Source organism: Oncorhynchus nerka, linkage group LG25, assembly GCF_034236695.1.
Source record: "Oncorhynchus nerka isolate Pitt River linkage group LG25, Oner_Uvic_2.0, whole genome shotgun sequence".
NCBI classification, from domain to species: Eukaryota; Metazoa; Chordata; class Actinopteri; order Salmoniformes; family Salmonidae; genus Oncorhynchus; species Oncorhynchus nerka.
This window is the reverse complement of record NC_088420.1, coordinates 53,633,495-53,649,659: the sequence shown is the minus strand read 5'-3', so window position 1 is coordinate 53,649,659 and position 16,165 is coordinate 53,633,495. Positions and strand designations below refer to the sequence as shown.

Here is a 16,165-nt window from a genome sequence, read left to right as displayed (position 1 = left end):
AACTGCTATTGCCTACTGCTATAGCCCAGAGTTGTTCCTGGCCACATGACTTGGCCAATGGAAATATCAACAGGTTACACGAAAATATCCCCAAAAGGACCAAACGGCCATGCAGTAAGAACAATCAACCAAGATCAGTTGAGAAGTCTTTGAGGGCCATCGTGTAGACTTGCCTGGCCATAGGCAAAGATGGTGGCGTTGTATCCTTCGAAGCAGCCCTCGATCAGTTTCTCAGTGCAGTCAGCGTAGATGCTGTCCTGACAGGAGTCCATGTCGAACACATAGTCGTATGTAAACGCCTTGTCTTTACCCAGCATCACCTGGGGCTCCCCAGGGGTCACAAACGTACAGATGTGACATCCCTCTATCTTCTCCCGTGCCAGTTGAGGACGGATCCTGGTGGAGATAGGGAGGGGGAAAGAGAGAGAGAGAGAGAGAGAGAGAGAGGGAGAGAGAGAGATAGAGAGCGAAAGAAAGAAAGAGAGAGAAATGTCACTGTCAACAAAAGCTAAACATACTGTAATTGGCTTAACCTATGTAAATATAATGTTGTTTTTAGTCTGCACATTTGTTTGTGTGTTAAGTGTTCAATATGTACAGTAACATTCCTCACTGTTGATCTAAGTTGTTGTACTATTAAATGGACTCTTCAAACAAGGAGTTAACAAAGGCATTAACTTCCCTTACAAGCCTATAAAAAGGCGAGTCTAGCAGCTAGAGGTCGACCAAAGAATCGGCATGGCCGATTAATTAGGACCGATTACAATCGGTAATCAGCATTTTTGGACGCCGATTACGGCCAACTACATTGCACTCCACGAGGAGACTGCGTGGCAGGTTGACCACCTGTTACGCGAGTGCAGCAAGGAGTCAAGGTGAGGTCCTAGCTAGCATTAAACTTATCTTATAAAAAATAATCAATCTTAACATAATCACAAGTTAACTACACATAGTTGATGATATTACTAGTTTAACTAGCTTGTCCTGCGTTAAATAATCAATGCGGTGCCTGTTAATTTATCATCGAATCACAGCCTACTTCGCCAAATGGGTGATGATTTAACAAGCACATTCGCGAAAAAAGCACTGTTGTTGCACCAATGTACCTAACCATAAACATCAATGCCTTTCTTAAAATCAATACACAAGTATATATTTTTAAACCTGTATATTTAGTTCAAATAAATTCATGCTAGTAGGCGATATTAACTAGGGAAATTGTGTCACTTTTCTTGCTTTCTGTGCAAGCAGAGGAGTATTGTCACACCCTGACCATAGTTTGCTTTGTATGTTTCTATGTTTTGTTTGGTCAGGGTGTGATCTGAGTGGGCATTCTATGTTGGATGTCTTGTTTGTCTGTTTCTGTGTTTAGGCCTGATATGGTTCTCAATCAGAGGCAGGTGTTAGTCATTGTCTCTTATTGGGAGCCATATTTAGGTAGCCTGTTTTGTGTTGGGTTTTGTGGGTGGTTGTTTCCTGTGTCAGTGTTTGTACCACACGGGACTGTTTCGGGTTTTCACGTTTCTTGTTTTGTAGTTTATTCATTATTAAAGAACCATGAAATATAACCACGCTGCATTTTGGTCCGCCTCTCCTTCTCAGGAAGAATCCCGTTACAGGTATATGCAGCAGTTTGGGCCGCCTGGCTCTTTGTGAACTGTGTGAAGACCATTTCTTCCTAACATAGACCATAATTAATTTGCCAGAATTTTACAGAATTATGACATAACATTGAAGGTTGTGCAATGTAACAGCAATATTTAGACTTATGGATGCCTCCCATTCGAAAAAATACGCAATGGTTCCGTATTTCACTGAAAGAATAAACATTTGTTTTTGAAATAATAGTTTCCGGATTTTACCATATTAAGGACCTCGTATTTCTGTGTGTTATTATATTATTATATTATAATTAAGTTTATGATTTGATATTTGATAGAGCAGTCTGACTGAGCGGTGGTAGGCAGCAGCAGGCACGTAAGCATTCAATCAAACAGCACTTTCCTGCGTTTGCCAAAAGCTCTTCGCTGTGCTTCAAGCATTGCGCTGTTTATGACTCAAGCCTATCTCCCGAGATTAGGCTGGCAATACTATAGTGCCTGTAAGAACATCCAATAGTCAAAGGTACTGTACATGAAATACAAATGGTATAGAGATAAATAGTACTATAATTCCTATAGTAACTACAACCTGAAACTTCCTACCTGGGAATATTAAACTCATGGAACCACCAGCTTTCATATGTTCTCATGTTCTGAGCAGGGAACTTAAACGTTAGCTTTTTACATGGCACATATTGCACTTTTACTTTCTTCTCCAACACTGTGTTTTTGCATTATTTAAACCACATTGAACATGTTTCATTATTTATTGGAGACTAAATAGATTTTCATTTATGTATTATATTAAGTAAAAATAAAAGTGTTCATTCAGTATTGTTGTAATTGACATTATTATTACATATATATATATATATATATATATATATATATCAGCCGATTAATCGGTATCTGCTTTTTATGGTCCTCCAATAATCGGTATCGGCGTTGAAAAATCATTATCGGTCGGCCTCTACTAGCAACAGGAGGTATACAGTAGTCGTCCTTACGCTACCCTGAATCTCTGACCCAATACTCTGCCCCATAAAACCAGCTAGCTGGCTTCATATGTATGTTTGTGTGTGTATGTCCGTGTGTGTGAGATTGGGAGTGTGTGTGTGGGGAGTACGAATGTGAGCTAGAGACGCACTAAGCTCCAATGCTGAATGTCAGTAATGCCCTCCTGATAGCTGGCCAACTAAAAGCTGGATAATGGGTAATTTAGCCTGGTTAAAAGTGAGAAAGGAGGTTGGATAATTTAGCCTGGTGTAGAAGTGAGAGAGGAAGTATACACTGGGCATATACCGGTGGGGAAATTCCCCCCGGACCCCCTCGAAGTAAATGCTTTTTTATCAGAGCAATCATCACTTAAATAGCTGGTTTCAGAGCATTTCTGTGTCTAGTTGAGGAACTGAATACGCCCCAACCTGCTGTCTATTCCTGCACCCCCACCATCACCAACTCCACTCCCTGCCGCTTCTCCAACACCACTGCACTCTCTCCATAAATCATTAAGGGCTGTGCGTATCGAGGGAGAAGATAGAGGGAGGAAAGGAGAGGTGGGGGTGAAAGGCTTCTTTATGCACATTTCTGCAGAAGGGAAGGGAAAAATAAGGCAGAAGAAACCTTCAAACACAAATACAGCACTCAGCACCGATGGTGCAACAGAGCAGTCCAGTTTCACATGTTTCGTTGTCCTTTAGGGAAGAACAAAGTGCAATTGACTAGTGTACAAGGAGGCCAGTGGGCCTGGGCTAGAGGCACAGTGGGTCTGGGCTAGTGTGTTCATCACGTAGCATGTGATAGATCTGGTTAGCTCCCTGAGCAGTCAGCTTTCTCTCCTAACACCCATTCTCAGTTTACAGTCACTGGGACAGATACCTTCAGAAACGGCTCTACACAGAGTGAGAGCACAGACGGGGAATACTGTCTGTGAGACTGTGTCTCACACACAAACACATCCTTGCATGCCCACACACATGTATGAGACAGTGTCAGTACGTGTAGTGTCACTAGAGCCAAGCGTTGGTCCAAGCTTTTATCCTAGACAAAGACCTGCAGCCATGTAGTTTTATTCACTATGAAGGAATACTGGGGTTCCTGAAACTCAGCTCTGGTCAATCCTAACTATAGTGTTTACCAATAACAGTGCTCAATTTACACCTTCACAGTTTAAGCATTTAGTTTAAAATTCTTAATTTAAGTGTTTGTGGAGGACAGTGTCTGCTGTCTAACAGTCTGCAGTGTGGGCCTACCGTACTGTTCTTTATGTTGCGCTGGGTGACTTTAAAGAAGGGAAGAGGTTGCCATGGATACTGGCAATGGAAGTGGCAGTTAAAGGAATAATACTATCTAAGCAGGATACCATGATGCCAATGAGCCAGTTAACCAGTCTAAGTGATGTGTCCCAAATGGCACCATATTTCCTACATAGTGCACTACTTTTGACTATGGGCACTGGTCAAAAGTCCTGCAGTAGGGAATATGGTGGCATTTGGGAGACAGGTTCAATTACGTCAACCAGAGCATCAACCAGCATCATCCTTTACAGGCATTTTTAGTATGGCTCTAATAGCTCTTACAGAGCTGAGCGTATTCTTGATTATGAGTACACTTGACTAAGTATGTGTTAGTTATGAGTGACATTTGGAAGCAACAACAAGGGGACAGAATAGTAGGGCAGATTAAAGCTTAATGTTTCAGTCTTGGTGAAACGATAGGCCCTACAGTGCAACACATGGTAACCCCTGTTCCCCAACACAGTATAATCTCTCCATAGCAAGTCTAGTTCTATGAATCCCACGTTCACCACCTGTAGTATGTTGACATCAACCTTTGCCGTTTAAGCAACACATTCCAAACGTAACGGCAATGCTGAATATATAATCCCAAACACACTAGAGCGAGAGAGAATTTAGAAAATTACTTCGAAATAGTGAGATACTGTACATACAGTGCCCTCTGTAATTATTGTGACAGTGAAGCATTTTTCTTCTTTTGGCTATATATTACAAAAGATTGGATTTGAAATCAAACAATGACCATGAGGTTAAAATGCAGACTGTCAACATCATCCATATTAGGATTTTTGGGGGGGAAATTATCGCACTTTTATACATAGTTCCCCCCATTTTAGTGGACAGAAAGGATTGGGACAAATTAATTTGCGTAATAAAGTAGTAAAAATATTCATAGCACGCTTCACTGTCCCAGTAAAATGTCTCGAACATATAATTTTCTCCATAATTGACACCCTGAGAGGACGTTGTTTACCTTGTTGCCATAGAAGCATGGGTTGCCAAGGAAAACCGCTCAGGGATTTCACCATGAGGCCAATGGTGACTTTAAAATAGTTACAGAGTTTAATGGCTGTGAAAGGAGAAAACTGAGGATGGATCAACAACATTGTAGTTACTCCACAATACTAAGTCGAAAGAGTACAGCAAAAAGAGCATGGCAATCAACGACGGTTGCATTTCATGGGCCGTGGAAGCCGAAGACAGCAGCCTGCCGCAAAGTAGCCTACATTCCCAATGAGAGGCCCGGAGCGGATACCAGCAACGAATAGCTTCGCCGCCCTGGATCTTCCTGCACCTTCGTCGCTGGGGTTACCTGTGTCTGTGGCCATTGTGCCTACTCCTACTCAAATCAAATCAAATGGTATTTGTCACATACACATGGTTAGCAGATGTTAATGCGAGTGTAGCGAAATGCTTGTGCTTCTAGTTCCGACAATGCAGTAATAACCAACGAGTAATCTAGCTAACAATTCCAAAACTACTACCTTATACACACAAGTGTAAAGGGATAAAGAATATATACATAAATATATATGAATGAGTGATGGTACAGAGCGGCATAGGCAAGATGCAGTAGATGGTATCGAGTACAGTATATACATATGAGATGAGTATGTAAACAAAGTGGCATAGTTTAAAGTGGCTAGTGATACATGTAGCACATAAAGATGCAGTAGATGATAGAGTACAGTATATACGTATACATATGAGATGAATAATGTAGGTTATGTAAACATTATATTAAGTAGCATTGTTTAAAGTGGCTAGTGATATATTTTATATCAATTCCCATCAATCCCATTATTAAAGTGGCTGGAGTTGAGTCAGTGTGTTGGCAGCAGCCACTCAATGTTAGTGGTGGCTGTTTAACAGTCTGATGGCCTTGAGATAGAAGCTGTTTTTCAGTCTCTCGGTTCCACTGACCTCGCCTTCTGGATGATAGCGGGGTGAACAGGCAGTGGCTCGGGTGGTTGTTGTCCTTGATGATCTTTATGGCCTTCCTGTGACATCGGGTGGTGTAGGTGTCCTGGAGGGCATGTAGTTTGCCCCCGGTGATGCGTTGTGCAGACCTCACTACCCTCTGGAGAGCTTTACGGTTGTGGGCGGAGCAGTTGCCGTACCAGGCGGTGATACAGCCCGACAGGATGCTCTCGATTGTGCATCTGTAGAAGTTTGTGAGTGCTTTTGGTGACAAGCTAAATTTCTTCAGCCACCTGAGGTTGAAGAGGCGCAGCTGCGCCTTCTTCACGATGCTGTCTGTGTGGGTGGACCAATTCAGTTTGTCTGTGATGTGTACGCCGAGGAACTTAAAACTTACTACCCTCTCCACTACTGTTCCATCGATGTGGATAGGGGGGTGTTCCCTCTGCTGTTTCCTGAAGTCCACAATCATCTCCTTAGTTTTGTTGACGTTTAGTGTGAGGTTATTTTCCTGACACCACACTCCGAGGGCCCTCACCTCCTCCCTGTAGGCCGTCTCGTCGTTGTTGGTAATCAAGCCTACCACTGTTGTGTCGTCCGCAAACTTGATGATTGAGTTGGAGGTGTGCGTGGCCACGCAGTCGTGGTCACTCCTTCCCCTACGATTTCGAAGACGATGTCGGCAACCGTCCGTCCCTGCTCTGGATCGAGCGGGGCTTCTCCATCTCTCGGAGACCTGCACCATCCTGTGAAACGTGGGAGTGTGTCGATTTCCTCAACCTTTTCGCCAGCCGTGATTATGGGCAGCTCCATGTTAAGAAGTGTGACTGTTCCTGGTGCAAAAACAATGTCCTACCCCGGAGCTGGAGTAAATGACATTACTAAGCTGCTCCCGAATGTATTACGCCAGGACAGGGACATCGATTCTATCGTAGTCCATGTTGGTTTTAATGATATCATGAAGGGCAGCTCTGAAGAGTTGAAATTGGATTTCAAGGAGCTGATTGCCTGTCTGCTAGACACTAATAAAATAGCCGTCATATCTGGCCCTATACCCTCTCTGAATCGGGGAATTGAACGCTTTAGCGAGATTCTCACTCTTCACAACTGGCTACGTGATTATTGCAGCTCAATAGGTGGAACTTTTGTTGAAAATGTTGATACCTTTTAGAAACAAAACACGTTTTATAAGGAGGATGAAATCCACCCAAACCTTTTGGGTTCCTGGATCCTTTCACAGCATTATAAGGCTGCGTTGAGACAATAACTTATCAATGACCCAAGCCCAGCTCAGTTAATCCATATAATTGTGTTGCTGATGTCACACCCTGATCCGTTTCACCTGTCTTTGTGATTATCTCCACCCACCCAGGTGTCACCCATCTTCCCATTATCCCCTGTGTATTTATACCTGTGTTCTCTGTTGCCAGTTCGTTTTGTTTCGTCAAGCCTACCAGCGTTTTCCCCTCTGTCCTGTCTCGCGATTGTTCCTGTTTTCTAGTTGTTTTCCCGGTTTTGACCTTTTCTGCTTGCCCTGACACTGACGCTCCCTGCCGTCCTGTACCTTTTCCCCACCTATCCAGATTACTGACCCCTGCCTGCCCTGGACCTGTCTTTTGCCTGCCCCTGATGGAATAATAAACTGTTGTTAATTCGACGTTGTCTGCATCTGGGTCTTACCTTAAAACGTGATAGCGGAGTCATCATAACGCTTTAGCAAATGTACATTATACCAGGGGCATTGGTAGACACAATGTAAGGAACCTAATTTACGTCCCTCTAACTGCCCTGAATGCATCTGCCGATCTTACAGCTATTGTATACAGCAATCATGTGTCTATGAACCAGATTTATGCTGTTAGCACTGAGGCAGTGTGTCCTAGGATCGAATCCCCGAGCTGACAAGGTAAAAATCGGTCGTTCAGCCCCTGAGCAAGGCAGTTAACCCACTGTTCCCCGGTCGCTGATGATGTCGATTATGGCAGCCTTCCGCACCTCACTGATTCAGAGGGGTTGGGTTAAATGCGGAAAGACACATTTCAGTTGAATGCATTCAGTTGTACAACTGACTAGGTATCCCCCTTTCCCTTTCCATAATAGGACGTCCACTGTGTGCAGCTCACCCTGCACTAACACAAATAACATAAGAATATCTACTTCTGATAAGCTTCCTAGTAAAGCAATGAAAACAAGCAAGCATTGCAGAAAAGTGGTTCAAAATAGCCTGTTAACTGCTAGTCACAGACAACATTCGTAATGTGACTATCTCTGAAACTCACTTAGGCAATACCTTTGATGATACAGTGGTAGCAATACAAGGTTATAACATTTAAAGAAAATACAGAAATGCCAGTGGTGGAGGTGTTTATATTCAAGTGCTAACAGTCAGTATCTGGATAATATGTGTGAAATGCTTGTAATGTATGTGATATGAACAGAGGTATATTTTCTGTGTGATTTAAATTTTAACTGGCTTTCATCAAGCTGCCCACTCAAGAAAAAGCTTCAAACTGTAACCTGGTTCAGATTATCAGTCAACCTACCAGGGTAGTTACAAACACAGCAATGAAATCATCAACGTGTATTAATCACATATTTACTAATGCTGCAGAAATGTGCTTGAAAGCAGTACCCAGATTCATCGGATGTATTGATTACAATATAGTAGCCCTATCTAGCAAAACCAAAGTTCCAAAGGCTGGGCCTAATATAGTGTATAAATGTTAAACAATAAGTTTTGTAGTTATTCCTATGTTGTTGATGTAAAGAATATTTGTTGGTCCGTGGTGTGTAATGAGGAGCAAACAGACGCTGCACTTAACACATTTATGAAATTGCTTATCCTAGTTACTAATAAGCATGCACCCATTAGGAACATGACTGTAAAAACTGTTAAATCCTCGTGGATTAATGAGAAATTTTAAAATGGTATGGTTGTGAGGGATGAGGCAAAAGGAATGGCAAATAAGTCTGGCAGTACAAGCGATTGGCAAACATAACTACAAATTGAGAAATCATGCGACTAAACTGAATTTAAAAAAATAACTACACTATGAAACAAAGATAAATTACATAAATAATGAAGATAAAAAGCTTTTGAGCACCTTCAATGAAATGTTGGGAAAAAAGGCAAACTTAGCAACATCATTCATTGAATCAGATGGCTCATTCATGACAAAACCGACTGATATTGCCAACCGCTTTCATGATTTTTGTTGTGCAAATATTGCAAATATATAAATATAATGCAAATATTATTTGTACTACATACGTAGAGCTACTTATGGTCACTTTAGTTCAGAGAGAGGAGGCAGGGATGGGGGAAAGAGAGAGAGATAATGACAGAGAAGAGAAAGAGAGAGGGGGGTGAGCAAGAGAGAAAGAAAGAGAGAGAAAATGAGCAACATGTTTGCATGGGTGTGGTGTACACATGCCAACCAATGTACTGTATAATTACCCAAAATGTGTTTTGCTTGCATTCTTAGTACAATTCAACAACAGTAGGAGGGTCTCCATTCTGCTCCATAAACATGTCCACAATCGCAAAGTTTTCCTATTGGGTGGATGCGTCTTGGACTGGCAGAATGCGCTGACACCTCAGAGGTCATGATACATAGAACAGAGTTCTTCCAGAAATGCAGTGGTGGGAGACAGTCTATTTTGGAGAAAGTTCAGTTTAAGTGTAGGCTATGTGCTGCCTCGGAAATAAATAGCCTTCAGTCCAGAAAGTGGGTCCTCATATACTAACACTTCACAGTGTTTCACTTCAGTTACAGGACATTTGAACTTAAGGAAAGGACTATAATTAGGCCTACATTACATATCAAAATTATAGGACTGGACTATATCATGTGCATCACAAACCAGCATACGCATACTGCTAATGCGACACCAGAAACAATACAACTTAGTGGTCTTATTCAAAAATACCAGGACTGAGGTATTTACTGTAGGTGAGGGGAGTGACACAATATACCCACCCACCCACCCACCCACCCACACACACACACACACATCCGTCCAGATACCATTACATGTCCAAAAGTATGTGCTCGTCGAACATCTCATTCCAAAATCATGGACATTAATATGTCATTTGTCCCCCCTTTGCTGCTATAACACCCTCCACTCTTCTGGGAAGGCTTTTCACTAGATGTTGGGACTTGCTTCCATTCAAACACAAGAGCATTAGTGAGGTTGGGCACTGATGTTGGGCGATGATGCCTGGCTCGCAGTCGGCATTCCAATTCATCCCAAAGGCGTTTGATTGGGTTGAGGGCAGGGTTCTGTGCAAGCCAGTTAACCTGTTACTCCTACCCCCTACTTTTTCGAACATTCTATTAAAAAAATCGCGCAACATTTCAGCGCCCTGCTACTCATGCCAGGAATATAGTATATGCATATGATTAGTATGTGTGGATAGAAAACACTCAGACGTTTATAAAACTGGTTAAATCACGGCTGTGACTATAACAGAACGTGCGTTTCATCGAAAAGTGCAGGAAAATCTGATCACTGAAAATGGGAAAATATATCCATGCCCCACTTCAACCCATTGTTAAACGTGAACCACATTAAATGGGGCCGAGGTTGCAATACCTACAGCTTCCATACGATGTCAACAGTCTTGTCATTTGCCTACGATTTGTTTCTTGGTCAAACGGACACGAGGCAGCGCAGTTCTTCCGGTCTCTGACCGGATATTTTGGTTGAGATTTACCCGGACATTATTTCCAGACGTACAGCTATAGAATATACATCGCCTCGTGATCAATTTGATCGCTTATTAACGTTTACTAATACCTAAAGTTGCATTACAAAAGTATTTCGAAGTGTTTTGTGAAAGTTTATTGTCGACTTTTTTAATTAAAAAAAATGACGTTTTTTCGTTGATCACACAGTCTTCATAGATCGATATCTAGGCTATATATGGACCGATTTAATCGAAAAAAAGACCCAATAGTGATGTTTATGGGACATCTAGGAGTGCCAACAAAGAAGATGGTCAAAGGTAATGAATGTTTTATATTTTATTTGTGCGTTTTGTGTAGCGCCGACTATGCTAATTATTTTGTTTACGTCCCTCTTTTGGGGTGTTACATGCTATCAGATAATAGCTTCTCATGTTTTCGCCGAAAAGCATTTTAAAAATCTGACTTATTGCCTGGATTCACAACGAGTGTAGCTTTAATTCAGTACCCTGCATGTGTATTTTAATGAACGTTTGAGTTTTAACGAGTGCTATTAGCATTTAGCGTACCGCATTTGCATTTCCAGATGTCTAGATGGGACGCCTGCGTGTCGGGTAGGAGCAAGAGGTTAAGTTCTTAACGAACAATTTCTGTATGGACCTCGCTTTGTGCACGTGGGCATTGTCAGGCTGAAACAGAAAAGGGCCTTCCCCAAACTGTAGCCACAAAGTTGGAAGCACAGAATCGCCTTAAATGTCATTGTAAATCAAATCAAATCAAATCAAATCAAATTTTATTTGTCACATACACATGGTTAGCAGATGTTAATGCGAGTGTAGCGAAATGCTTGTGCTTCTAGTTCCGACAATGCAGTGATAACCAACAAGTAATCTAACTAACAATTCCAAAACTACTGTCTTATACACAGTGTAAGGGGATAAGGAATATGTACATAAGGATATATGAATGAGTGATGGTACAGAGCAGCATACAGTAGATGGTATCGAGTACAGTATATACATATGAGATGAGTATGTAGACAAAGTAAACAAAGTGGCATAGTTAAAGTGGCTAGTGACATAAGAATGCAGTCGATGATCTAGAGTACAGTATATACATATGCATATGAGATGAATAATGTAGGGTAAGTAACATTATATAAGGTAGCATTGTTTAAAGTGGCTAGTGATATATTTACATCATTTCCCATTATTAAAGTGGCTGGAGTTGGGTCAGTGTCAATGACAGTGTGTTGGCAGCAGCCACTCAATGTTAGTGGTGGCTGTTTAACAGTCTGATGGCCTTGAGATAGAAGCTGTTTTTCAGTCTCTCGGTCCCAGCTTTGATGCACCTGTACTGACCTCGCCTTCTGGATGATAGCGGGGTGAACAGGCAGTGGTTCGGGTGGTTGATGTCCTTGATGATCTTTATGGCCTTCCTGTAACATCGGGTGGTGTAGGTGTCCTGGAGGGCAGGTAGTTTGCCCCGGTGATGCGTTGTGCAGACCTCACTACCCTCTGGAGAGCCTTACGGTTGAGGGCGGAGCAGTTGCCGTACCAGGCGGTGATACAGCCCGCCAGGATGCTCTCGATTGTGCATCTGTAGAAGTTTGTGAGTGCTTTTGGTGACAAGCCGAATTTCTTCAGCCTCCTGAGGTTGAAGAGGCGCTGCTGCGCCTTCTTCACGACGCTGTCAGTGTGAGTGGACCAATTCAGTTTGTCTGTGATGTGTATGCCGAGGAACTTAAAACTTGCTACCCTCTCCACTACTGTTCCATCGATGTGGATAGGGGTGTTCCCTCTGCTGTTTCCTGAAGTCCACAATCATCTCCTTAGTTTTGTTGACGTTGAGTGTGAGTTATTTTCCTGACACCACACTCCGAGGGCCCTCACCTCCTCCCTGTAGGCCGTCTCGTCGTTGTTGGTAATCAAGCCTACCACTGTTGTGTCGTCCGCAAAACTTGATGATTGAGTTGGAGGCGTGCATGGCCACGCAGTCGTGGGTGAACAGGGAGTACAGGAGAGGGCTCAGAACGCACCCTTGTGGGGCCCCGTGTTGAGGATCAGCGGGAGGAGATGTTGTTGCCTACCCTCACCACCTGGGGCGGCCCGTCAGGAAGTCCAGAATCCAGTTGCACAGGGCGGGGTCGAGACCCAGGGTCTCGAGCTTGATGACGAGCTTGGAGGGTACTATGGTGTTGAATGCCGAGCTGTAGTCGATGAACAGCATTCTCACATAGGTATTCCTCTTGTCCAGGTGGGTTAGGGCAGTGTGCAGTGTGGTTGAGATTGCATCGTCTGTGGACCTATTTGGGCGGTAAGCAAATTGGAGTGGGTCTAGGGTGTCAGGTAGGGTGGAGGTGATATGGTCCTTGACTAGTCTCTCAAAGCACTTCATGATGACGGAAGTGAGTGCTACGGGCGGTAGTCGTTTAGCTCAGTTACCTTAGCTTTCTTGGGAACAGGAACAATGGTGGCCCTCTTGAAGCATGTGGGAACAGCAGACTGGTATAGGGATTGATTGAATATGTCCGTAAACACACCGGCCAGCTGGTCTGCGCATGCTCTGAGGGCGCGGCTGGGGATCCCGTCTGGGCCTGCAGCCTTGCGAGGGTTAACACGTTTAAATGTCTTACTCACCTCGGCTGCAGTGAAGGAGAGACCGCATGTTTTCGTTGCAGGCCGTGTCAGTGGCACTGTATTGTCCTCAAAGCGGGCAAAAAAGTTATTTAGTCTGCCTGGGAGCAAGACATCCTGGTCCGTGACTGGGCTGGGTTTCTTCTTGTAGTCCGTGATTGACTGTAGACCCTGCCACATGCCTCTTGTGTCTGAGCCATTGAATTGAGATTCCACTTTGTCTCTGTACTGACGCTTAGCTTGTTTAATAGCCTTGCGGAGGGAATAGCTGCATTGTTTATATTCGGACATATTACCAGACACCTTGCCCTGATTAAAAGCAGTGGTTCGCGCTTTCAGTTTCACGCGAATGCTGCCATCAATCCACGGTTTCTGGTTTGGGAATGTTTTTATCGTTGCTATGCTATAGCGTTAAGATTTTCCTTTACTGGAACTAAGTGGGCCTAGCCCGAACCATGAAAAACAGGTTCATACACCTGTCAGTAGCGGGTGTGGCTGAAATATCCAAATCCACTCATTTGAAGGGCTGTCCACATACTTCTGTATATAAACTGTACATAATGCTGGAGTGAAGCAAGTTGTTCTTATTTTCTTGACTTACATATTGACTTTAGTATTTTGACACTGAAACTGCCCTATACTGCTGCAGCAACTATAGGCTAATATTGGTAGAAAGGAAATACTTCAGACTAGGGATGCATGGTATATCGGTGAACATATCGGAATCGGCCGATATTAGCTAAAAATGCCAACATCGGTATCGGCCTGATGTCTAGTTTAACGCCGATGTTAAAAACCGACGTCAAAGCTACTGTGCCTACCTATATAACGGAGGTACATGACGTAAAATGTTGCACTACACATGCAACACAGCCTTCCTAACCTAGCCCACAATGTCTGCTGTGTGGATCGAGCAGTCAACAAGTCGTGCAGTCATTTGAAAGAGTAAGAAGGTTTCAGAAAGACAACTCAAAGGCGAAATCCATTAAAGCCAAGATAATGGAATTCATTGCCCTTGACAATCAACCGTTCTCTGTCGCGCCGACTGGTCGACTGGTCGAGCACCGGTACACACTACCAAGTGCACTATTTTTCAGATGTTGACCTACCGGAGTTACACAGTAATAGTGTCACTGCTATTAACTTCACAACATACATACTATGGAACACCGTTTGGGTCTTTGCGTGTCAAAAAAGATACGGTAGCACTGTCAAAGTTGTACAAAAAAGTGTGCAAACAAACAAACAGCAGCCACGAATGCTGTTTTTACAATACTGCGTTGGTAATAAAGCATCATTTGTTCGACCGCAACCTCTGGGGTAGGTAGGTTTAGCTTGTTACCTAGCTAGCACCAATACAACCAGCCTGAAAACAATGACCAGTAGAAACTGCAGAAATTTTCATTATTCTTAGACGTGATTTAGGAATCCTTGTGAGTAAGTATTAGCTGTGTTGCCACTTGTTCACCTATTGAAATTGAACTTCAGTTAATGAAAATAAATAGCTAGCCAGCTACTTAAACCTGTTGCCCAAAGCTGACGTTATAAGCAGCCAGTTACCTTCATCTGGCTAGTGAGGCTAGACCGGACCAGGTTATGTGTTGTGAAGCTAGCCACAATAAGGATTAGGCACAGTAGTGGGATTTGCGGTTTGCCTTCAAAATAAAAGTATGCCATTGAGAGTGATGCAAATGATTACAAATAGTATAATTTATGCTATACTTTTATTTTGAAGGATAAGCGCAAAGTCCACTACGGTGGCTAATCCTTATTGTGGCTTGCTTCACATAGATGGGTCCAACCACCATTAATGAAATAAGAACTGTCTTGTAAATTAGGGTTATTTGAGAGGATGACACCTGGCTATATAGTTAGCTATCTATCTATCTATAGCTACTGAAACAAATGTTGTTTTGCTATGTTTTTGTGGAAGAACATTGTTTGCATCCTTGAGCCAGCTAGATTTTTTTAATGATCAGCACTGTAGGTGCGCAAGACATGTTTACCAGCATCATAGCATACGTATCGATGAATCGTTGTGACATATGAAATACGAGTGATAGTGTAATCAATGTGTAATAACTACGTAAAAAATGCATGAACGTGTTAAATGATTATGTGATGTGCAGTCATATTCAGGTCCTGATTGGTCAACAAGCTTATTTGACACGTCAAATAGTGTTATTTGACATGTCAAAGACACAAACGGCGTTCCATAGAAATCCTGGTTGAGAAAAAAAAGACTGAACTAATGAACAACGAAAAGCACAGCAAGTGAGTGAAATAAATAGGTTTTGATTACGTTTTACTGGTAATGGGGACATATGTAAATGCCAACAAAATAACTTTTTGGTCAGTGTGTGTGTGTGTGTGTGTGTGTGTAACCTTTATTTAACTAGGCAAGTCAGTTAAGAACAAATTCTTATTTACAATGATGGCCTGGACGACGCTGGGCCAATTGTGCTTTCCCTATGAGACTCCCAACCACGGCCGGATGTGATACAGCCTAGATTTGAACAAGGAGTGACGCCTCTTGCACTGAGATGCAGTGCCTTACACCACTGTGTCCATGTGTGTGTGTGTTACCTATTTAACTGTACTAGAATGCTTAAAAGGCCGCTAAAATTGTAAATATCGGTATCGTTTTTTGGCAAGGAAAATATCGGACATGGGTTTAAATGCCATGTTGGTGGGACTCTTCCTATCTTTCCATTGTATCCCTCTATTAGTATTTGTTTAATTAAAAAAATCTGAAACCATGGAAAAATAACACCAATAAATAGGGGACTCATATGTACACACACACACACACACACACACACACACACACACACACACACACACACACACACACACACACACACACACACACACACACACACACACACACACACACACACACACACACACACACACACACACTGGGGAGCCTGGGTCATATGTACAAATGCGCCTACAGTGCCTTGCGAAATTATTCACCCCCCTTTGGCATTTTTCCTATTTTGTTGCCTTACAACCTG

The 16,165-nt window shown here is 42.7% G+C and overlaps 1 protein-coding gene across 1 annotated transcript in view; it reads right to left on the bottom strand.

The window, feature by feature from the left end:
• The window catches only part of LOC115109674 (kinesin-like protein KIF21A), a 70,276-nt gene that overhangs the window by 49,343 nt on the left and 4,768 nt on the right, over positions 1-16,165 (bottom strand). Inside the window, exon 2 of the mRNA XM_029634880.2 lies at positions 174-396. Coding sequence (XP_029490740.1) covers positions 174-396 — 223 coding nt within the window. The remainder of the gene's footprint in view (positions 1-173; positions 397-16,165) is intronic.